Source organism: Artemia sp. Qi Xiang Cuo, chromosome 7, assembly GCF_049724085.1.
Source record: "Artemia sp. Qi Xiang Cuo chromosome 7, ASM4972408v1, whole genome shotgun sequence".
Lineage (NCBI taxonomy): Eukaryota > Metazoa > Arthropoda > Branchiopoda > Anostraca > Artemiidae > Artemia > Artemia sp. Qi Xiang Cuo.
This window is the reverse complement of record NC_142800.1, coordinates 70,614,138-70,639,740: the sequence shown is the minus strand read 5'-3', so window position 1 is coordinate 70,639,740 and position 25,603 is coordinate 70,614,138. Positions and strand designations below refer to the sequence as shown.

Sequence of the window (25,603 nt, the reverse complement as noted above, 5' to 3'; positions counted from 1 at the left end):
CATGTGAGTTTTTCCTCCCGATTTGATTCCTTGGTCTCCCATAGCCGTTCGTGTGCTCCTTAAGACAAAGTCAATCAAAATAACCCATATAAAGGGGGATAGAACACAACCCTGCGTAACTCCTGATTCAATACAAAACAGCCGTAAACAATACAAATACAGCTGCTAACCTCATTTCCTACCTTTACCGCAGCAGTGTTATTCTCGTACATAGTACTAATCACTTTAATCACAATAATGTATTTGTCTGGTATACCATACAAGGATAAGACCTTTACTAAAGCCCTTCTATCAACAGGATTGAATGCTTGCTCATAATCTATAAAACTGAGTACCAAAGGTGTTTGACAACTCAGGCACTTCTCAAATATTAACCTAAGAGTGAAAATTTGGTCGACCCATCCTCTAACTCTTTTAAAACCCCACTGTTCTTCTTTTAAAACTTTGTCTACAGCATCTCTCAGTCTAAAAAGTATCATATTACTAAGTAATTTGATACCTACAGAAACCAAATTGATGTTTTGATAATTACCATACTCACTCTTATAACCTTTCTTATACAGTGGTTTAATTAAGGTTTTCCTAAAATCGTTAGGTACTTCCCCTTTTTCAAAATCATATTCATAATCTTCAGTAATTTATCTGTAACTTCACAACCACCACATTTAAAAAACTCATTTACCACACTATAAGCACCTGTAGCGCTATTATTTTTTAATCCTTTTAGTACTGTCACTAATTCTTCCTCACAGAACAAATCCTCCTTATCCAAGGTGACACAAACTTTTTCATTTTCCTCTATATTTTTTCCTGCTACTCTATCTTGGTTTAGCACATTCTCAAAATGTTCTGCCTATCTCTCTTTAACTCTTTCCTTATCACTAATTGTGGCCCCATTCCTATCTTTAAGCGGGACAGGTCCGGATTGACTACGCCCTCTCAATTTATTAACATGGCAGTACAATATGTTACTATTATGCCATCTAGGTGCATCTTCCAGATCCTTGGCAATTTTATCCATGGCATCCTCTTTACACCTCATTATTTCACATTTTAATGTTTTCTCCGCTTTCTTCACATTCCTTTTATTTCCATATGATCTGTTACTCAGATAATTCTTGTATAAACCCCTTCTGCTTTCTATTAAACAAAAAGCTTTTTCACTAATATTACTAGCTGCAGTCCTAACTGTTTTCCCTAAGACACCATAAGCAACTTCACAAATTGTTTTTCTAAAATTATTCCAACCATCTTCCACATTGTCAAATTTTAAACCCTTAAGTTTAGCATTCAACTGCTCCTGGAAAGTTTCTCTCAAATTCTGATCCTGGAGTCTACCAACATCTTAACTTCCCGGGAGGTAGTCAACCTTCCGAAATTTCAGCTTTAAATTAACCTTAGACACTACTAGACGGTGATCTTTACAACTAACAACAATAACAGCACTCCTATATATCCTAGTATCTTGTATTGATCCTGCCAGTTTTCAGTTTACTATAATATAATTAATAAGGTTTGCTGTCTTACCATCACGTAAATACCATGTTAACTTATGGGCCATTTTATGACCAAACACCGTATTGGTTAAAACTAGATTGTTATGTCTACAAAATTTGACAAATTTATATGCCAAAAATAAAAATGACAAAAGTCTATAAATACAAGCTGGTGAGGTATAGAAAACGTCAAAAATAGGTTAGGTACTAGAATACAAACATAGCAACAAATAGTATAAAGTGATTTTTGAAATGATTGTTCAAAATTTGACTGAACTGGGAAGCAATGTTTACCATAGAGAGGCAACAGTATCAAATCCTAAAATATCACGTTCGCACGACCTGTAGTGTCTATGAAAGTTTTTTCATTTTATACCTGGGCGTCACGGATGGGGCAGGATACGTCCCAGATTTTTAACCATATGTGAGGTGGTATGGAAAACTTTTTAGATTTTAACATAGGGTTCCATGGTAATTTTGGGCTCCTGAAAATTTTATGCTCATATAAGTTGTATACCCGCTTTCAAAATTGGGTGAGAAATTTCATTGCAACATGATTATTTCCATTCCATGCAAGCCTGCATTCAAATTAGTGCGTGACTTATTTTTTATTTTATAGATAATCCAAAACTTTCTGCTATTTAAAGAAACGTTTAGTACCAAGAATACCACACCACTGGATGAAACAATCCCTTCTCTTTTGATAAAACGAAGGTGGTGAGTAGGGGAAGATATTCTGTAGGGGCTACGGATTCACTTAAGTTGTTGCATAGTTCCGGTTGAAACAGGGTGAAGAAGGCCTATTTTTCTCCTAAAAAGTTTACGGGGAGGCATGGACCCTCTTTGTGCCTCCCATAATGCAGGATGCACGTTTTTGGGTGATTCTGTTTAAAACGACGTCCAGCATGCCTACCTTTCAGATGAATACTCATGGTGGGACAAGAGATATATGAGAACCACTGGGGCATTTCCCCCCTTAAATAGATTCTTATTGAAAACCCATGGGTTATTTTGCTTTAAATAAGGTGCAAGGTTCCTTTTTTTCTGCTAAAAAACTGACAGTGAGAGAAAGCGGGAGAGGTGTTGGAAGATCCACAGGCCTACTTTTTGCCTCAAATTGTAAAGATTGAAAATCACCGCATGTTTCAGATTATAAGAATGTGCTTCCTCCATACTTTTATGCTAAAAAGTTTGCTTTAGAAGAGGACTGAGCATAGTTTGGACTATGTTGCATGACTATTTTATAGTTTATATAAAAAGCCTCCATTGGGGTTAGAAGAATACGAGTAAAATGTTTAAAAAGAGGGGGGGGGGGTTATTTGCTTTTGTCACGCATGTACTTGTTTTGTCTGTCTGTAATCCAGATTATTTTAATCAACATAAATAATAAGGGTTATAAATCGCTGATGCTAAATAGCTAGAGGATGCATATTTTATCATTCAGAGCTTGAATAGTGATCTCTCGGAGCTTGTGGTTTTCCTCTGATGAGCCCTGCTTGATGACATATTGTTGTAATGTTTTGCTTTTAACGATATATTCTTGTGTACAGGAGGTATATTTTTCTTTTGTTCGACATTTGCACTTGTTAAGCACCTTCTCGACCGCTATTTTGATATTGTTTTGGTTTTTGTATTTTTTCCTTATGCTGGACAATTAATTAAGAATATGTAAGAGTATAATAAGATCCTAAATGTAGATTCTTCACCATCATCTGACGATGCATGGATATTCCAGGATGACGTGTACGAAGGGGGTCATTTTGTTCTCCTAAGATCCCGAGACTTTTATGGTTTCTAATAGAATTTGTTATATTCCATATACTTTGCCAATTTTGTGTTTGTTTTTTTTTTACTTTCACCGAACATTTGACCAAGTTACCATTTTACAGAATTTTACCATTCAGAAAATTAAAGAAGATCAGAATGGAATGCATTTAGAGTTTGACTTAATTGGTTCTGACCCGTTTCTTGCAAATGCTCTTAGAAGAATATTAATCGCAGAGGTAAGTCCAGGCCATATTTGGGCCACAGTACATCTCTCTTTGAGAATTTTTTTCAGTTATTGTTACCTGGATCTTTTTTAATCCATAGTTTCTTCAAGAGCCCCCCTGATTTTAATTGTTGCATTTAGTCTGGTTTCTGTCTATGGGTTTTTATGGCTCATGTCATAGTAGATTAATTCGTAATTTCGCGTACTACTATACTGCATTTCTACGGCTATGAATCTTATGTTACTGACTGTTGGTATCATGGCTTGGTGAGACTTATAAATCAGTCTGTTAATTTAGTAGGCTGGTTCAACAAGTTTTAGCTACAAATGTAACATTTATTTTTGCTTCAGTTTTATACTAAGCTCTCGAAAATTTGTTATGCCCTTTTGTCAGTTTAGCATTTGTTTACATAACTGTCATTTACATGTGAGAAGTAATTCACAAATTAAATGACCCTTTGAAACTTCATTATTTCCTTTCTGTAACCGTTGAAAAAGATGGCCATGAATTTTTAGGGGGCCATACCTTGTTTATGTTATTTTGATTTGTTGTATCCTTTATTTAACGGGTCATGAGTAAAATTGGGCTCAGAATTGCTTAAAAGTTTATCTTCGCTTTCTGTATTTTTATTCAATACCATATTTGTGCACCTGATAATATATTTTCTTTTTTTTGGGGGGGGGGGCTCAGACTGGAAGTCTCTCCATATTGATATGACCCTGCTTAAAGCATACTGGAGGTTACTGAACGGATCAAGTTTTTCTTTAGAACCATGTACACTGTATATTAATTTATTACAGGTTTGTTCGGCATATGGCCTGAGGGTCACATTGTTCGATTTCGCTATTTCGGATCTTCTTTTTTTCGTCAGAATAAGGAACTAAAAAGAGCAATTTAATATATGTTGAGCTTGAAGAGTCCGAAGTAAGGCAATATGTAGGATTGTACACCCAAATTTTGTTAAGTGGGATTTATGTTTTTCTGCCACTAACAACTTACTTCAACAACTAGCCGTCTGCTGCCAACACATCTGCATATGCTCCTCCTGTAACCCAATCTATTTAGAACTTCAGTCTACGCCCTCATATACCGTTCAATTTCCTTTAAATCTTTTCTTATGGCCTCTTCCAACGCTATTTGGAGACGACCTTCGCAGATGGATGGTCAAAGAATGCAGTCTTTGGCAATCCTTTATCCTCCATTTGCAAAACATAGCCGAGATATCTTAACCTTTTAGATGAAACAAAACAAAAATAAATGTTTTAGGAAGCTGATTTGCCTTTGCGAACATCAATGTTTTAAAAACAATAAAAAAACTTCTTTGATGTGCAAAATTAACTTTGCTCAAAGTATATATATATACATATATATATATATATATATATATATATATATATATATATATATATATATATATATATATATATATATATATATATATATATATATATATATATATATATATATATATATATATATATATATATATATATATATATATATATATATATATATATATATATATATATATATATATATATATATATATATATAGATTGGTTAGAAGTCTGGGAAAATTTGTTAAAAACATTAATTTTAGAAAAAGACTGTAATAATCAAATATCTTTGAATAGACTCAGTATAAAAAGACATTAAATTGCCTAAAGAACAAAAAATTAGTAATTGCAAAAATATTTGTATATATTTTAACAACCAACAATTCAAAAACCTTAAAAAATAAAACCGGAAGTTTGGAGCTTAGTAGAAATCACCGTTAGAAATTGGACTTGCTTAATAATCAAATATATTTGAAAAGAACCAGTATGAAAGACAATATTTATGTGAGTGACGTATTTTTATATACATCAGTATTGCAATGATGCTGTGGCACTTGTCACACTTATGAGGAAAAATTGAAGATTTTCAGGTATGGAGAAGTACATTAAATTGCTTAAAGAGCAAAAAACCGGCAATTGCAAAAATATTTGTGTATAATTTGACAAGGGATCACAACAATTCAAAAACCTTGAAAAAGAAAACGGAAAGTTTGAGGCCTAGTAAAAATCGTTGTAAAAAAAATTGGACTTTCTGTATTAGAAGTAACTGTAACTGAAGTTTCTGTATTAGACTACAAATATGTTCAATAGCTGCAAATCTATTCTAATAAGGTTTTGTCTACCAACAAGGAATTTTTCTGCAGGCAAACATATTTCAAGAAAACTATCTTTGTTAAAAGAAGTACAATTGACATCGTGTAACTATAGTTATTCCAGGCAATATTTCCAAAGTACTTTATATTTTAGTCATTTCTATAGAAAAGAGAATTGTGTTTCATATGCTTTTACATGGCAACAGTGCTTTCTGCGTCATTATTGTACTGATCCAAAGAAAGTCCTTAGAGAAGCTGCAAAAGAGAAATCTAGTGAAATTGTTGATGAATCCAAGTTAACAACATTTCAGAAATTTAAGAAAATGTATAAAGAATATTGGTATGTTGTGATACCCGTGCATGGTGTTACTTCAGCTGTTTGGTTTGGAAGCTTCTTTTATGCAGCACAATGTGGTGTTGACATTGTTCCTTTATTGGAATGGATGAATGTCCCAGAGAGGTTTATTACTACGCTAAAAGGATCTGTTGGTCATGCAGCTGTTGCTTATGCAATGTATAAAGTCGCAACACCCCTTCGATATGGGGTTACACTGGGTGGCACCACTATTTCAATCAACTATCTAAAGCGATGGGGCTACATCAAACCAGTACCTACCGCCAAGCAGTTCAAAGAAATGCATGATGAAAAGAAAATTGCCTTAAGAAAGAAGCGAGAAGAGATACAAGCAAGAATTCGTGCTCAACGATTAAAACTTAAAAGGAAAATCAGAAGGCGACCTAAAACGAAACATGAAAGTGGTAATGGTAAACCTTATGACCAAAGTAATCATAAATATTGAAAATGTAAAAAAATTTTTTTTTAATACAATTAAAGTGAAGATCTGATGCTAGAGTAAAGAAACGTCTTCAGGACACTGTTCTCTATTGTTTAAATTTACTCGACTGTCCCTGGCTATGATAATTAGATTGCGCAATGACCGATCAAAATAGGAAAATTATTTTAAACCCATTACTGAACTTAGTCACGAGATCTATGCTTGATGGTGCGAAAATTGATCTGATTATCGGAAAAGCTGTAAGTTTTTTTTATCATGGTACTATTATCAGTGCTAAAGAGTTTCTGTATAAAGAGCTGAATATTCAGAGCCGGTGTGTGAAAAATGCAAAGGATGAAGATAATGTATTTGACATTTGTAAACAGTTAAATCAGGCAGCAAAGGATAATTTGCCTGTTCCGACTTTTGTTATATTCTCACCTTCTGAAACACCAACAATAGGGGAGGCAGTCTCGGCTACTTTAGTCTCGAAAGTTAATGAACTCTCTCGGAAAATTGACGGCTTTTTAGAGAATGCGACGCATTCAGGCCCTGTTTGGCCAGCTAGAATTGATACCAACGTAACAATTAGCCCTGTCCCAGCTCCTACGTTTGCCGTTATACTAAAAAACTGTCCTGCAAACCTGACCTCACCTAATGCTCGTAAGGAATTCGTCGATAAACTTTGCCCTGAGGCCTCAGGTGAAATAAGTGAACTCAAAAATTCGGAATTGAAACTTGTTGTTAATTCAAAGCGTACAGCCAATAGAATTGCCGAGAGTGATAAAAACAGTCCCTCTGGCATCTTAGTGAGTGTGAAATCCACACTGTTTATAAGGATTCTGAAAGGTGTACCGATCGAATGCAATGAGAATCAAGTAAAATCTCTTGTACCAAATTGCGTAAAAGTTTCACAGTGCGGAAAGTCCCGAGTGTTCAAGGTCTACTTTGAGTCAAAACAAAACCTGGATCAGTTCTTAAAAGTTTCTGTGAAAGTTGGCTACGAAAAGCTTTCTGCACAAGCATTTATATATCTCCCAAAGCGTTGTTTCTCATGTCATAAGACTTGGCATCTGGCCTTGCAGTGTTCTAATCGGGCCCTCTGCTCTCGCTGTGGATCATGCAATCACACCTCAAACATTGCCTCTCCGCGTTCAGAAAACATGTTCTGTCTAGAATGTAAAGTTACCGGCAATACTTGTTACAGTGTAAAGTGTCCTAATAACAAAGGTCAACTAGCAAAGCCAAGGGTATGACATGGATGTGCCTGCTTCTACGCAAGCTGTACTTTTGTGGAATATTAATGGTGGACTATTTGTCAAAATTCCTGTGATCAAAGGTTTGCTTTCAAATTGTAACGTATTGTGCTTGCAAGAGCATTTTTTGACAAGTCATAGTTTAGGCCTTCTGAAAATTTACAATAATTTTACTGGCTAGTCGATGCCCGCTAAACGATCTGCTTCTAGTGGCCAGCCCTTGGTTGGTATCGCGATGCCTGTTAGGACCTCGTGCCGGTCAAGTATTGTTGATTCATGTGTTTCTTTTCTTGCTGTCCGTGTAAAAGAGTATGTTAATGTAAACGTCTATCTCCCAACAGATTACCGCAATGACCGATCGGAATTTTTATTTACTTCTGCGTGTGAGAAACTAGGGTCTTGCCTTTCAAAGATTCTCCTGTTATGTAAGTGTTGTATTATTACAGGAGATTTTAACTGTAATTTAACAGACGAATCGTTATTGCGTACTTTTATTTTGTCTGGTATTTTTAACGATTGGCTTAGCATATTGCCGAAAGATCTTGATTACACTTACACACACCTTTCAAGTCACGTGTCGAACCTAGACCATGCAGTTTCTTCTATAAATCTCCAAGTGTCACCTGTTCACGTCGTTACTGATTTCCAACTATCAGACCACCTTCCAATATCTGCATCTATTTATGTTCCGCTGCTCAGTCTACTCCCACTACACAATCACCTCAGCCCCACGCTCAAATTTACAGGGATTGATAAAATATCCAAGATGATCTTTTTGCTGCAGTAACTAATTCTGTCCTTCATAAAATTCATGTTCCGTTCCAGCTGCTCATGGAAAATCCGCAAGTTGATGCAAATGAAATACGGATGTTGCTAGATATCTATCTTGCACAAATTTGCCATGCTCTACGACGCGCAGAAAAATCCATTATACCACTTAAACGCATAAATCAGGGTGTCACGAAGCACTGGTCCATTAATCCGAGCCTAATTGAAGGTTGGAGACAATTCAAATTTTGGTACCATCTGTGGATCCACTGTAAACGTCCTTACTCTGGCTGGGTTTCTAACATTCGTCTTTCTACCAAAAGAAAGTTTGCAAGAGAACTATGTATCCACATGAACCAGATAGTTCAAGAGACATCCTAGCAAGCTTCTCTGTTCCAACCTCCCTTCTGGAGAAATGTATCAAGAGATCCTCCTAGTGCCCGCCTATCTACTCAAGTTAATCCTGATTCCGAATGGTATTCATACTTTTCTGCTGATTTCTTCCCGGCAGATGCCGCTCTACAGTCTAAATATGAAGATAAGCTTGATAAATTTATGTCTAGGTGTCCATACGACAATTTTGTTGTTTCAGCTGATTCTGTACAGCGAGCAATCCAACGGCTAAAACGTAAGAAACCTTCTGGCATCGATAAAATAAGCGCTCTTCACATTCTGCATGGAAGCCAGCTGCTGGTAAACCATATTGCTCTTTTGATGCAAATTATTGTTACCCAAGGAGTTGTACCGTCTTTTTTCTCAATCGGAGATCTCACTCCAATTCCAACGAAAGATAAACTCGCAACCCAGTGCTCGTCCCTCCGTCCTATAACAGTGGCTACTACCTTCTGTAAGCTTTTTGAACTTCTGATCATTGACCAACTGAACGCAAAATGCTATGTTCCACCTAACCAATTTGGATTCCAGCCACGTCTCGGTTGTGCCCATGCTTTGTCGGTTGTGGCAAACGCATTGATCGATGCTGATGCATCAGGTGAAACTCTCGTGTTGGCTGGGCATGATGTTCGTAAAGCGTTCGACTCTCTCATTCACGCCGCTATGCTACTCCATGCAGCAAAACGTGGAGTGAGCCCCTCATATATCAGAGCACTTCGAGACATGTATTATCTTCTTAATGTTCGCCTAATGCTTCACCCATTAGCTAAAGTTGACGGCTCTCAAGTCTATGCACCAACCCCTAATATTTTTGTCAATGTTGAAAAAGGTACCCGTCAAGGTGCTGTTTCTTCCCCTTCACTCTTCAATAATGTAGTTCTCGATGCACAGTCAGCTGTTCCCACATCATTCATCTTTGCCGGTCTTGATTTATCTCTCGTATTTTATGCAGACGACATTCTGAATGTGAGCCGCACTATCCAGCGCATAAGCGAGACTTTCGCAACGCTAAAATCTGAGTATGCGAAACTAGGTCTTCAGTTCAATGCTGAAAAGTCCGAAGTTGTATTCTTCAATTGGAAGCAAGCGTCACCTAGGGATATTCCTCTCGGAAATAGTAGGATTAAGCCAGTAGATCATATCACCTACCTCGGTCTTCCCATTGGTTCTACCAATTGGTTTTTACCAATTACAGCTTGATGCAATGATGTTCATATTATTTATGTTTGTTCAGTATATAGGAGCCTAAAAAAAAAAGAAAAGAAACATGTCGCGTACCTACAGAGCAGTGTATAATTGTGTTTTCTTTCTCGTTTTGTGTACAAACATTTGTTCTAAGTGCTGATTTAGATCTTAGCTCCAGCGTTCGTCACTACAAACCACATGTATAACTCCTAAGTTTATGTGTATTGCTTTTTTTTGTTTTTTTTTGCTTATTGCTCCGTCTTTTCCTTTTTTGTATGACGGGTTTTCCAATAAATAATAATAATAATAATAATCAAATAGCTTTGATTAAACTGCCGTATGAAAAGACATTGAATTGCGGAAAGAGAAAAAAAATTGGTAATTGCAAAAATATTTGTATATATTTTAACAAGGGATTACAGCTTTTCAAAAGCCTTAGAAAATAAAATCAGAAGTTTGAAGCATAGTAGAAATCGTTGTCAGAAATCGAACATTCTGTAATAATGAAATAGCTTTGAAAAGACTGCAGTATGAAAAAATATTTAATTGAGAAAAGAGCAAAAAATTGGGAATCGCAAAAATATTTGTATATATTTTAACAAGGGATTGCAACAATTCAAAAACCTTGAAAAATTAAACCAAAAGTTTTACATTAATTACCTGAATTCGCACTTCAGAGCGAACTAAGGTCCATGCTGGATGTGTTTTGAGGTCCATGCCGGATCTTTTAGTAGAAATCATTGTTGGAAATTAGACATGCTTTAATAATCAAATATTTTTTTATAGACTACAGTATGAAAAGACAGCAAATTGTCTGCGGTTAGAAGACAAGCAACAATGAGAATCCATATAAAGAATCCATATATAGACGCCTGTATTGCAATATTGATTACGCAGTATATATTTCACACACAGTATATATTTGTATATATTTTGACAAGGGATTACAACAATTCAAAAAACCTTGAAAAATCACTATATAGAAGGCTGCCGCGTGCCTAGTGCCGGGGCCTGGCGGTGAAGCTGCTAGGCTACCGGTACTATATATGAGGGGAGCTCCCGGGCTCCCCACATCGTTTCTCGGTACGATTTAGAATACGATGACACGTTGAAAAAATCTAAATTTGCATCATACCATTCAAGAAAGGTAAAAATAAGATATTTATTTCAAAAAATGACTATCACAAGCCCCAAAGGGCCGAATTCTTATTTCGGGGTCATATAATAAAAAAAGACATAGAAATAGCACAACAACTAAAAAACTGGCTAAACAATGCCAAAAGCAACAATATCAGAAAGGCAAAGCCATTCATTAGTCTAAAAAACAAAAAGTGTCAAATGTAAGAAAGTTAAAAAGGCACAAATTAAAACAAAACCAAAAAAAAATTGAGATAAAAATAATGTTAAAAAGGTTTAAAAGAGAGTATATAAAAAGGGGAGGGAACGGAAGAGCCAAACGGACACCAGCATCACCAGTAAAAAAAAAAAAAAAAAAAAAAAAAAAAAAAAAAAAAACTAGTGGTTTATTTGATCAGTAATGAAGGGGACAAAGGTTTTTTCATATCTGGAGGTTAAACAACGGATGGGAGACAAGATAGGGATGGGTTCAGATACAGTACGTGGCAAGCGGTGTCTGGATGGGGAGTGTCTTTTGGGGAAAATGTTTTCCGTGCGAGGGTTTATTATTGCATTTTTTGAACAACGGAGGCACAGCGTTCCTCTCCTGTGATCAAGAGTTTCCAGCTTGGCCTTTTTTAGAAGGAGTGAATATGGTACCAAAATTTCTTTAAAAATTATTCTTAGGGCTCTTTTTTGAATAGATTCAATTTTATCTGATTCATCACGGGAGATGTCAGGATGCCAAACTGGACAAGCATATTCAAGATGTGGGCGGACAAAGGAAGTATAAATCCTTAAAGAATGGGATGGGGGGATGTTAAATTTATTCAAGAGCTTAAGGAGAGACATGGACGCATTAGTTCTACGTTCATCTTTCACGTGGATATCCCACTTTAATTTAGAGGAAATTGTAACCCCAAGTAATTTAAAGGAAGACACAGAAATATCTGGGGGGATAGGGTCAAGGAAGGCGGGAATAGATTTCAAGAAATTTATCGTCATTATATTTGATTTAATGGAGTTTACTTTCATATTTAGGTTCTTATCTTCATCCGAAATGTGGAATAGAATTTCAAGGGGGTCTCTTGTAATGTTCCTGTGACATACTACGAGGATCATCAAGTCATCCACGTATTTCGACCTTTGAGGGAAGTCCTTACCAATATATTTAATCATGACTAGAAATAAAAGTGGTCTCAATAAGGTTCCTTGAGGAATTCCACAATATATATGGACGGGGTTAGAGAAAATATTTTTGTATTTAATAACTTGTGATCTATTTGAAAGAAACGATATAACAATATTTACTAACAGAGGATCAAGTTTAAAGTTAACAAGTTGTGAACGAATTAGGGTGGTGTGGTCAATCAGGTCAAAAGCTTTTTGGAAATCAACTAAGACAAGGTTCAGCCAGACATTTGGTTTATCAAGGTTACTTACGATGGTATGCATTAAGTACACAAGGTAATGGGTGGTGGAAGTTTTGTTAAAGTTACCAAACTGCTGGGTGTCAATACGCGGACAAATTTTCGCCTTAAGCCAGTCACAGAGGAAACCTTCATAAAGTTTGGAAAAAACAGAAGTGAGCGCAATGGGGCGAATGTAGGAGAAAGTCAGACTGGCACATTTCGTAGGGGCAGGTGTTATAAAACCTTGTTTCCAACAACTTGGGAATTTACCAAATTTTGTGATGTGGTTGAAAATAATTGATAAAGGGTCAGCAATTTTGTCTGAAAAGGCTTTAATTAAGTCAACTGGGATGTCTAAGGGACAAATACTTGATTGTCTAAGCTTTAGGATTTTATTTATAAGATCAGAGGGAGAAATAAAGAAGAAGGAATTATTAGAGGGAATAGTTGGACTTCAGCCAGTGAAAGGGGGGAGACTTGGCCTGATACAAGCAAGCTACAAGTTTAATTTGTTCACAGTCGTACTAGTTGGCTCAGCGAAATGAAAATCAACTTCGCAAGAACTTTTTCTACTTGTTTATTTAATTTTTCTGTACCATTGCTTGGGCTTGTTAGAATATAGATTTTTTTATAGGTGTGAGAAAGTGTGTACATTACTAGTATTTTTATTACTAACAAAACAAACTTCGTTTTTATCACAAGTGTTTATGCCTCAGCAGTCAATTAGGCAATATTTTGACAAACATTTGCCATGTAAGTTTAAAGAAACCGTTTAGAGATAAAATCCCATTAGTTTTGCCACACCACTTGATTCATTGATGTTGTTTTTTTAGATCATTTCTTTTTTACATCATTTCCAAATAAAACTGTCTGAAGGCCCCCACCTCCTTCTTCCAAAATATACTGGATACAAGTTCTAAAATAAGTAATTTTTCTTAAAGATAATATTGATGAGTTTCTGCCAATCAATTGGCATGTTATCTTTGTCTTCAAATCGTCTCTTATTTAAATAGTTTTTTGTATTTTTATTTTAATTCCTCTCCTTTAGTCCAAAAATCCTTGACGGTAATCCGTGTTACAATCCTTTACGCGGCCCAAAAATTTGATGGTTATTTTAAATAGTTTTTTCTTTAGATTATTTCTAACTAAAAAGGTACTAAAATAAAGACAACTAGATATCCCACGCCTCCTCCGAAGGAACACCATACACATTCATGGAAATAAGTAGATTCATTTCCAACAGAAACCCCCACTCCACCCCTCTCCCTGAAAAACAGTGAACACAGTCCCAAAATCGTAGAAAGGTACACAAGTAATTCGCCATACTCTCACTTTAGTAGTGGGCACGTTGTTCATTGTGTTTTCAAGCCATTTCTTCTTTAAATCCTAAAATCTAAATTAGAAATGTGTATTTCAGGTACCGACAATGGCAATATCCTGTGTTAACATGTATAGAAATACGTCAGTTATGCAAGACGAAATCCTTGCTCATCGTATGGGACTTGTTCCATTCAAAGCGCCGGCGCGTTTGTTCACTGTCCATAAGGAAGGTAGATCGCTTTAATAATGTCTTTGCCACAGTTAAAAGTCTCCTCACAGTTTTTTTTTAAACTTCACAACAACGGTTTTAATCTAATAGGTCTTTATCAATTGGATGTATTTGCAGAGGTATGTTTACTTTACGTTAGACAGTAGGGGGTGGCCATTAGGTTAAAAGGGCTAATTACCCCCAGTAGTAGTAATTGGTATATATACATCTATATTGCTCAATAACTCCTTTTGTTCGGCTACCATGATAATGAACATTAGACCTCTTACAAAATACTTCTTTGAAACAGCCTGGGGGCGCCCCTTACAATGCTTGTACATAAAAACTAATGTATCAAAATCACGCAATTCAGCTACAGGCATTATATTAAAATCACTCTATACTGACCTTGCGTCATTTTTCTTGTTTCAATTTGAAGAAAAAACTGGCAAAAAACTCAGTACCTCTCTTTATTTCGTAAATTCTTAATTGCGACCTTTATATGTAACAGCAACAATATAATACATATTCATAACAGTACAAAATAAAAGCTAAATTATGTAAAACATTTCTATTGGTACGTCTTTGGATTCCTCTGCTGCTACTGTCAAAACAATGTGCTGCTCTTAAAACTATTCTGTTTCTGTGGTAGGCCATCGATCATAGGTACCTGGTAGCCTGATTCTGGTTAGAATAACTTCGGAAAGTGCAGGTTCAAACTCTGAAATGCAAAGCCCTCCCCAATTTGACGCTACTTACAGTAATGCAGAACACTTGAAATGTAGAGTGATAAGTTTATTCCACGCCGGGCTGTAAAAAGAATGCGTAGCCTTATATTCACGGAGACTGGATAGCTGCAAAAATGCAATGTGATGCTGATTCCGTACCGCTTTACCGCAGTTGAGAAATTGCAGGGTCAGCTCACACTCCGAAAGTTCAAGGAAACAAACAATATAAATTGAAAAATTCTGGTGATTTATATCCCATCTAGGCACTCTTCTCCCGTAATAAATGACACTGAATAGGTTCTGCTATTTTGTAAAAGGCGGCATTAGCGAACTTCTGCGCAGGGAATCCCAAATGGTGACATATATGCAAGGAAGTACCTTTCATGTACCTTTAATTTCATTGTATGACTGCTAATTATAGTGAAAACAGCTTTTTCTTTATTGCTTCTGAAAGCGTCTAGTTTTTCGTCAAATAGAGTGTAATTCTAGAGTGTAACTCTAAGTTATAATTCCTTGCAAAGAACTTGCTTTTTGCCATAGTTATTTTGTTATTGCGATACCACTTCGCGCTAAAACGTAAGTTAAAATTTAATTACTTTATATTTTAAGTATTGTATTCGTATGGGGAAACTCGTCAGAATAAGAATTTATAGCATATACTGTTACTTTAGTCGTTTTTCTGTATTAACAGTTACTTTCTTTTACCATCTCCAAAGTGGTTGAAATTATTCAAGAAATATTATTCAGAAATATTATTTAGCTTTCTTTAAGTTAATATTTGGGTTATTTCCTCAACTCTTTTTACAGTCTTATACCCTTGCAAAAGTTACTTACCATCCTCGATAAAATTCTCAGCTCATTCACTTAGATTTAATGAATCTAGTTCAACTACCTTACGAGAATTATTCACAGCCTTGTATTCGAGCTTGAAAACTGAAAAATGGCTGTCCTTTTTGGTTTTCATTATGTATAGAATATTATATTTTGAGTCATTTTTTTCAGTTAAATGTTTATCTTATGTATAAAATTATTTAAATAAATAATTTAAAAATTATTGAATGCAAGTTAATAGGTTCGTTGATCGGGAAACCTAGATAATAAAAAAAAGTCAAGACGCCACTGACGTAGACAAAAAAACACTTCTCTAAGATAGTTTCTTGAGTTATAAACGATTTTAATTCATAATGTTTTTCAGGAGACGAATATACTGACGAGAATTCAGTTACCTATGAGTTGAAAGTTCGATGCAAAAAAAGAAGTGAATCCCCAGGTAAAATATTGGTAATATAGATAATATAGATGGCAGATAATATATATATAAAATTTGGTAATATAAGTGACATTAAAATAGATTCTGAGCAGATCTACTATATAAGTCAATCCTTAAAAACAGCTTGACTAATGCTAAAATTTCTATAATTGTAGGATCCTCAGGTAAAATATTGGTAATATAGATAATATAAATATAAAATTTGGTAATGTAAGTGACATTAAAATAGATTTTGAGCCGATCAACTGTATAAGCCAATCCTTAAAAACAGCTTGACTAATGTTAAAATTTCCATAATTGTAGGATCCTCAGGTAAAATATTGGTAATATAGATAATATAGATGGCAGATAATATAAATATAAAATTTGGTATTATAAGTGACATTAAAATAGATTTTGAGCAGATCTACTATATAAGCCAATCCTTAAAAACAGCTTGACTAATGTTAAAATTTCTATAATTGTAGGATTAATGTCTATAATCAGGATTGGAGAACTTAGTCCAATAGTCACAAGACTAGATTTTTGTACAAGACATAAAAGTTACTGGTGCTCAATTAATCTCCTCTGATAACTAGAAACTGAATGCTAATAACCATGTGGTAAGTTACATCCTAAAATCCATCTGTCTCTAATTATATAAGTTTTTATTCCACAATGTTGTAATTCTTCCTACTTCAGTGTGGTTTTATATCTACTGAAGACGATTGTTGATGATACAAATAGAAATTCAAGAAAGTCTTTAGATTGAACTGTTGAATTCAATTCAATTGAACTGAGAAAAATTATGATAGAGATGGACAATCGCCCATTTTATTATGTTCATGCTTTAGACCTAGTGTAACGGTTACTCCCACTTATTCGATCTCTTTTGATAATGGAAGTTTGAAGACTAAAACAAAAACAAAACTAAAATAACACAAATAACTAAAATAACTAAACTAAATAACTGAATAAAATAAGCTAAAATAACTAACTAATAAAATAACTAAATAAAGAAATGACTAAAAAGTATGAAATAACTATACTAAATAAAAATAACGAAACTAAAATAACTAAATAACTAAAATAACACAATTAAAGATTTCATTTTTTGCAATTTGCCCGTCAGCGTCAACGTTATAAAACGCACATGCGTGGACGCAATGAATCACAGAATTGTTAAGAGGCTCAATTGCTCTCAATATTCTTTTTGATAACTAAAATTTGGCTGTCAACTAAAATCAGAAAGCTGTCATACAAGGACAATTGCCCATTTTACGGTATGTATTTTTCGGACAAGGCATGAAAGTGGACCACTGTGAAACTTAGTTTAATATTAAAATTCGCTTAATAGTTGGTTATTATTCCGATATTTTTTATTTTATTTCGTAGTTACTGCGACTTCTTGTACACAAGGGTTCAAAAATGTTAGTTCTTAAGCTATAAGCGGCTTTCTAGAATAAATGACATTGAGAATTGTCTCTTTGTATATGCCTCCAAAAACCCATTTTAAGAGTGAAGACTGAGAACCAACCTAACAAGTTGACTTAACCTTCCACCCTTTTTTGATAATAATTGCTAAAAGAAAATAACTGTAAATAATTGTATATAATTGTAATAACTGTAAATGTATTTGTAAATTGTAATTGTAAATAACTGTAAATAATTGTAAAAAGTAAATAATTGCTAAAAGTAAATAAAAGAAGCATGTATTGTAAAATACATGCTTCAATTCAAATAGAAGTAACAAAAGTGTAGAAGAAGCCATTTTCTTGAAATTATTTTACGATACATTGCGTAAAGACGTAGAATAGCGGCTCTCCAGAAGAAAACATCTCCAGAATAAAATAAAAGTAGTAGCATTAGATTTCTTAGTTTATGCTCCTTTTTATCATAGTAGTTGTTACCCCGGAAATACATCCCCCCCCCCTGATAGACTCATATATAGCCCTAATTATATATTTCTTTGTTCTTGTTTCCATGACATATCCGTTGTATAACGGGTATCTGCTGTTTATACTCAAGATATCCAGTTTTGTCTGAGTGACTATGCTGAATATCTTATAAAAAAAAAAAAAAAACTATTTTAAATGAGTTAAAAATCTGAATGATAAAGTAAGAATTTCATCCGTTTAGTGTTTTTTTTTAGTTTGATATATATCCTAAAGCTATATATGGGACCGCCATAGGGTGGGGGGGGGGGGAGAATTGTTACAAATGCAACTTTGACCATAAATAAGAATATAAAACAAGCAATCTAAATTACCTCTGTTTTCTGGAGAGCCGCTATTCTAAACTTTACTATACATGTTGTATCGCAATTTTAGATCCCTTCCTTCCCTTCCGGAACATGTATGAAAAACACATAAAAACGCTCGTAAATCATGAAGTTTTGGCCTAACAAGTTTTGTCTTCAAGCATCGAGTACCTTGTAATATTACATCCAACACACTGATCCATTCCTCCCCTTCCCGGAGCATGTATGAAAAACACGTAAAAACGCTCGAAAATCATGAAGTTTTAGCCGACCAAATTTAGTCTTCAAGCATCGAGCACTTTGCAATATTACATCAAACACACTGATCCATTCCTCCCCTTCCTGGAATATGTATGAAAAACGCGTTAAAACGCTCGAAAATCATGAAGTTTTAGCCGACCAAATTTAGTCTTCAAGCATCGAGCACCTTGTAATATTACATCAAACACACTGATCCATTTCTTCCCTTCCCGGAGCATGTATGAAAAACACTTAAAAACGCTCAAAAATCATGAAGTTTTAGTTGAAACCAAACCCGTTCACCGTAGACACTTAGCTAGTGTACCGAATTGGATCAAGTCAAAACTTAAGTATAATCTATTTGATTTTAGCTAAGGTAGAGTCATTATTCTTCTTCTTCTTGTTTGGATTAATGTGGAGACGCTTTCGCATAATTTCATCATGGGCATAAAATTCTGAGCTCTGCTGTGTGCTGCTACATCTGAGTTCAAACTCTGGGTACCAAGCTGAGATCAAGCCCACTGCGCCACTACAGGATACATCGAGTCATTCAGAATTGGTCATGGAAATTTCTGATTGGCTAATACTCGAAGCTTATCCATATAGAGGAAAGCATCCGCGTCAGCGTTTTTTACTTCAGGGTTTAAGTTGTCCATGGTAATTGTTAAAAATCGATCACCAACATTAGCTAATACCAGGTTTCAGAACGGGTTGAATTTTGATATTGGCAAATTTCATTGTGAATAGGCCTTTAGCCACTTCAATCATTTATCAATCATTTTATTAAGACTAAAGCACTATTACAAACGTAAAGAAAAGTTATTTGGCCCAAGAAGAGCTAAAATTTTAAACAGGTATCTAGGAGTTTTAGTTACAGTCTATGAATAAGGTGTTTTGAATTGGCCCTTGGAGTTTTGAGTTAGGCCTTAGAATATTGGAGTTTTGAACAATTCACTAGGAGTTTGGACTAGGCCTTAGGACTCAGGGACTTTTACCAAGTTCCTGGGATACATTTGCGATTACATGCATGGGCGTAGGCAGCATATTGTCTTGAGGGGGGGAGTCGATAGTGTGATGGAGGGCCTTTTATCAACTGCTTTTCCTAACATCTGCTTTTTCAGCCATATCTAATGTAAATTTGAAGGTCTAGGGGGGGGGGGGCCCGCGGCCCTTACCCTGCCCCCTCCCTACGCCCAAGATTACATGTGTTCCACAAGCTTTAGTTATAATCAATATTTTTTTTTTTTACTTGAGTAGATACACAGTTGTTTTTTTTAATTATTTAACCTGAAATTAAATTCAATATAAAGGTATTTACCGGTATTAAGTTTAAAAACACTCATAAATTTTTCCACTTAAAAAAAAAAAACTCGCACCGGGCCCTATTTAGCTGATAAAACGGGGAATATATCCCTTAATTTGCCTGTTTTTAGAGTTCTGACGAATGTAACTCCAGTTCTGCCAAAACCTCTAAAATACTCAGGCTGATGTACTTGTTGTGAAATGATCAATTCTGATCTTTGGCCCGATGGAAGTTCCTAGGATAGGTTAGAGGTTACATGTTCAATAACCCTTAGCAATTGTAGCCATCCTTTTGAGTTGGAGTAGTTACAGGTTTACTTCTTAGTCATTGAAAGTCCGTTTAAATTATTTTTGAATTGATACAACCGTATTTTAAAATGATAACTGTATTTTTAACGTAAGTTTCTTTATTAACATAAATATTTCACTGGGCATGGGGGATTCCGCTGATAAGATTGGCAGTTTGTCCTATAATTTATTTGTTTTTAGAGTTTTGACGAATTTAGCCCCCTTTCCGTCAAAACCCGAAAAAATTTCCGGACCGACCAATTCCGATGTTTGTTCCGATGCAAGTTCCTTGGATAGGTTAGAGTTAATATGTTTAATAACCCTTAGCTTTTGTCGCTACCCTCTTGAATAGGACTAGATACAGGGTGTTCTTCTGAATTATTGAAAGTGAAATTAAATTCTTTTTTAAACAAATACAACTTTATTTTAAAACACAATTAGGCCTATATTTGCAATGTAAGTTTTTCTGTTCAGGAAATCTTGCAATATGCCTAGAGTTTGGACTAATTTAGCTCTCATTCCGTCCCCCCTCCCCCCCCCAAAAAAAAAAAAAAAAAATTAGGCCCACCTACCCGTTGTGGACTGACCAATTCCAATCTTTGATCCGATGGAAGTTCCTAGGATAGGTTAGATATTGCTTATTCAATAATTGTTACTTATTCTCACTATCCTGTTGAATTGAATTTGTTAAAGGCTACTATCTCTTTATTTTTGAAATAAAAATTAAATTCTCTATTAAATTATTACAACTACGTCTAAAGAGAATTATATTTGTACTGTTACATTCACAACTAAGAAAAGTCTCCTGCTCGGCCTTGGGGATTTAACTAATAAACCGGGGATTTTACCTATTTTTAGGGTTTTGACTAATTTAGTTCCCGTATCGTCCCCCCTCTCAAGATTTATGTTCATGAACCTGCTTGCGAATGGACCAGTTTTTATCTTTGGTCTAATAAAAATCTCCAGGATTAAGTAAGAGGTGACATGATTAACATCCTTCAGGTATTATCTTGTTTAATACGTGTAGATACAGGGAATTATTAAAAATTAATATTTCCAGCGCTGTGAAAATGTGCTTAGTTTTTTAATATTCTAATGAAACCTGCTGCAAGCGAAATAAATTGATCTTTTTGTTTATCTTTCCCAAGTATTACAGCTGGAAGGATCAATAAAGTATTAGTAAATACCCGGAAATTTGCTATTTGGGGAATAGGTAAACACCATTCGATTTCAAATAAAAGTGCTTTGAAAACACTTTAATCTTGGGTATTAAAATTCTCCTCACTCCTTCAACCATGTAGGTTGAAGCATACAAATAGAGGTGGTATTTATGTTCTAGTTTGGGGAAATTTATGTTCTAGGAACAGCATGTTACTTGTAAAGAAATCTTCGAATTTTTTCAGTGAAAAAGTGAGCATGTCATTGATTGCTTTTACAAAAATAATCAAACAGTTCGTGGTAAGGAGTGACTTGGCTCTAAAAAGTGGAATCTTGATAACAATAGATGCATCAAAAGAATTGGCTTTTTTTCCAAATATATAAAGTTCATTAAGTCTAATGTTACTCATCAAAATCCACGAGCCTGAGAAAAGTTGCCGTATTTTCGGAAGGGGGGGGGGTAATACAACCAAAAAGTCACGCGATCTTAACGAAAATAACACCGTCAGATTCATGATATCAGAGAACCCTACTGTAGACGTTACATGGTCCTATTTACAAAAATTTGGGATTTTGTATTTTTTTTTTTCAGAGGAAAGATGACTGATGTGTTTTTTTTGTTGTTGTCTTTTTTGGTCTTCTCAGGGGTGATCGTATCCACGCAATGGCCCTAGAAGATCGGGAGATAGATCACTTGAACGGAAATAAAAAGTTTTAGGCCCTCTTTAAGTGACCAAAAAGATTAAAGGGCACCTAACCCTCCTCCCACCCCAATTTTCTCCAAAAAATTTCCATGAAATTTCTTAAGATTTATATTTCATTCAGCATAGTCGAAAGATCTAATAACTATGTTTTTTGTGATGACCTAAACCTCCCTAGTCCCTGGAGAAACGACTGTAAGTTACGCAATTTGCCCCTATTGTTCACGTATAGGATTTGTTATTAGGAAATATACGGAAAATCTGGGGGTAATTTACTGCGGGGAGGCGGGTATTTTCCGTGGGGAAGATAGTTTCCGGGTGAATTTTGAAGTTTAAATGCTACACGGGTTGGGGGGGGGGGGAGGAGATTTCCTGGAATGATTTTCAAAACAGCCAGAAATTAATTTAAAAAAGCAAGTTTTTTCAACCGAATTTAAGGAGCAACATTTAAACTTAAAACGAACAAAAAATTTTCTGTATATGAGGGGGGCTGCCACGTCCTCAACCCTCGCTCTTTACGCTAAGGATTGGCCTATTTTCCTGATTCTTTAGAAAAGACTACTCAAACACAAGGGCCGTTGATTTTGAATGAGAAGTATTTTCAAAGAGCTTTAAGACTTTAGCGTAAAGAACGAGGGTTGAAGAAGGGGCAGTCCCCCTCATATACAGAATAATTTCTGCTCGTTTTAAGCTTTAATGTTGCTGCTTAAATTCGGTTGAATAAACTTGCTTTTTGATTTATCAAACAGTTCGTGGTAACGAACTGTAAGTGAGGAGCCGCCCGGCTCAATAGTAACCGAAACTCTAAAAAACGGAATTTGGTAACAATAGAGACATCAGAAGACCAAGATTTTTATGCTCATTTCAAATATATAAAATTCATTAAGTTTAATTTTGCCCATCAAAAGTTACGAGCCTGAGAAAATTTGCCTTATTGTCAAAAAATGGAGGAAACGACCCCTAAAAGTCATAGCGTCTTAATGAAAATTACAACATAAGATTCAGCAAATCAGACAACCTTACTGTAGAGGTTTCAAGCTCCTATCTGCAAAAATGTGGATTTTTTTTGCCAGAAGAAAGATCACGGATGCGAGTTTATTGTTTTTTCCAGGGGTGATCGTGTCGACCCATAGTTCTAGAATATCGCGAGAGGACCCATTCGAACGGAAATTAAAAGTTCTAGTGCCCTTTCTAACTGGAGAAAAATTGGGGGAAACTAAGCCCCCTCCCACGCTCAGTTCTTTTTCAAAGTCACCCGATCAAAATTTTGAGATATCCATTTTGTTCAGCATAGTCGAAAAATGTAATAACGATGTCTTTGAAGATGACTTAATCCCCACAGTCCCTGGGGGAAGGGCTGCAAGTTATGAGTTTTGCCCATTGTTTATATATAGTATTGGTTATTGGGATGTATAAAGACGTTCTCAGGGGGATTTTTTTTGGTAGGGGGTGAGGGCCAGGGGTGGGGGGCTACATGGGAGGATTTTTCTATGGAGGAATTTTTCATGGGGGAAGGGAATTTTCCATAAAGGGGATGCCGTATTTCCCAGCATTAATTAAAAAATGATCAGAAATTAAATAAAAATAAAAAGTTTTTTTCAACTGAAAGTAAGGAGCAACATTAAAACTTAAAACGAACAAAAATTATTACCTATATGAGGGGGTTAGCCCCCTCGTCATTACCTCGGTCTTTACGCTAAAGTTTTTTAGAACTTTCAAAAGAGCTATTTATTCTAATTAAACGGCCTTTGAGATTCATGGGTCAATCTTAAAGAATTAAGAAAATCCGATTTTTAGCGTAAAGAGCGAGGTATTGGTGAGGGGTGAACCCCCTTACTTCAGTTGCTCCTTACTTTCAGTTGAAAAAAAACTGTTTTTATTTAATTTTTTACTTAAGGCTATGGACTTCCTGCAGTTTTTTACTGTCAATGACCTTAACTATCCTTTCCGAATCGCAATGAATGCTTTTCTGCTTACAAGATCGGAACCCCCCCCCCCCCTTCCCTAGTGTTAATCTGAAGGGTTCTTCCAAGTAAATTTTGACCTAAAACGCACCCTGTTTGGATTATCGAAACTAGCCCGAAATTAAATTTCTTTTCGTCTATAATTAAGTGCTAATATAGTGTTTGATTAACTCCAATTATGTGTTGCTAGGTTAAAATTTGGACGGGCCTAAATTACGTCTTGGTCAAGAAGATGTATAAATGTTAGATGGTCCTCGGCTTATAATCAATATGAAAAGGCAACCAACTATCTAGGGTGCACCGCACTTATAATTGATTGTACTTATGGTAACTAACTATATGACATGGAAACTAACTATATGACATGGCAACTAACTATCTAGGGTGCACCGCACTTATAATTGATTGTACTTATGGTAACTAACTATATGACATGGAAACTAACTATATGACATGGCAACTAACTATCTAGGGTGCACCGCACTTATAATTGATTGTACTTATGGTAACTAACTATATGACATGTCAACTAACTATATGACATGGCAACTAACTATCTAGGGTGCACCGCACTTATAATTGATTGTACTTATGGTAACTAACTATATGACATGGCAACTAACTATATGACATGGCAACTAACTATCTAGGGTGCACCGCAATTATAATTGATTGTACTTATGGTAACTAACTATATGACATGTAAAATAACTATATGACATGGCAACTAACTATCTAGGGTGCACCGCACTTATAATTGATTGTACTTATGGTAACTAACTATATGACATGGAAACTAACTATATGACATGGCAACTAACTATCTAGGGTGCACCGCACTTATAATTGATTGTACTTATGGTAACTAACTATATGACATGGCAACTCACTATATGACATGGCAACTAACTATCTAGGGTGCACCGCACTTATAATTGATTGTACTTATGGTAACTAACTATATGACATGTCAACTAACTATATGACATGGCAACTAACTATCTAGGGTGCACCGCACTTATAATTGATTGTACTTATGGTAACTAACTATATGACATGGCAACTAACTATATGACATGGCAACTAACTATCTAGGGTGCACCGCACTTATAATTGATTGTACTTATGGTAACTAACTATATGACATGGAAACTAACTATATGACATGGCAACTAACTATATAGGGTGCACCTCACTTATAATTGATTGTACTTATGGTAACTAACTATATGACATGTCAACTAACTATATGACATGGCAACTAACTATCTAGGGTGCACCGCACTTATAATTGATTGTACTTATGGTAACTAACTATATGACATGGCAACTAACTATATGACATGGCAACTAACTATCTAGGGTGCACCGCACTTATAATTGATTGTACTTATGTTAACTAACTATATGACATGGAAACTAACTATATGACATGGCAACTAACTATCTAGGGTGCACCGCACTTATAATTTATTGTACTTATGGTAACTAACTATATGACATGGAAACTAACTATATGACATGGCAACTAACTATCTAGGGTGCACCGCACTTATAAATGATTGTACTTATGGTAACTAACTATATTACATGGCAACTAACTATATGACATGGCAACTAACTATCTAGGGTGCACCGCACTT

The 25,603-nt window shown here is 35.2% G+C and overlaps 2 protein-coding genes across 2 annotated transcripts in view; both read left to right on the top strand.

Moving 5' to 3' along the window:
- The window catches only part of Polr1C (RNA polymerase I and III subunit C), a 137,583-nt gene that overhangs the window by 21,802 nt on the left and 90,178 nt on the right, over positions 1–25,603 (top strand). Inside the window, exons 3-5 of the mRNA XM_089091688.1 lie at positions 3,386–3,499; positions 13,960–14,092; positions 15,994–16,068. Coding sequence (XP_088947814.1) covers positions 3,386–3,499; positions 13,960–14,092; positions 15,994–16,068 — 322 coding nt within the window. The remainder of the gene's footprint in view (positions 1–3,385; positions 3,500–13,959; positions 14,093–15,993; positions 16,069–25,603) is intronic.
- Positions 5,624–6,436, top strand: LOC148950651 (mitochondrial inner membrane scaffold 1-like). The gene has a single exon (XM_089091686.1). The coding sequence runs from the start codon at positions 5,624–5,626 to the stop codon at positions 6,434–6,436; it is 813 nt and encodes a 270-aa protein (XP_088947812.1).

Excerpts from the sequence above, each read along its gene's own strand:
- LOC148950651 (XM_089091686.1), top strand. The coding sequence starts at position 5,624 with ATGTTCAATAGCTGCAAATCTATTCTAATAAGGTTTTGTCTACCAACA.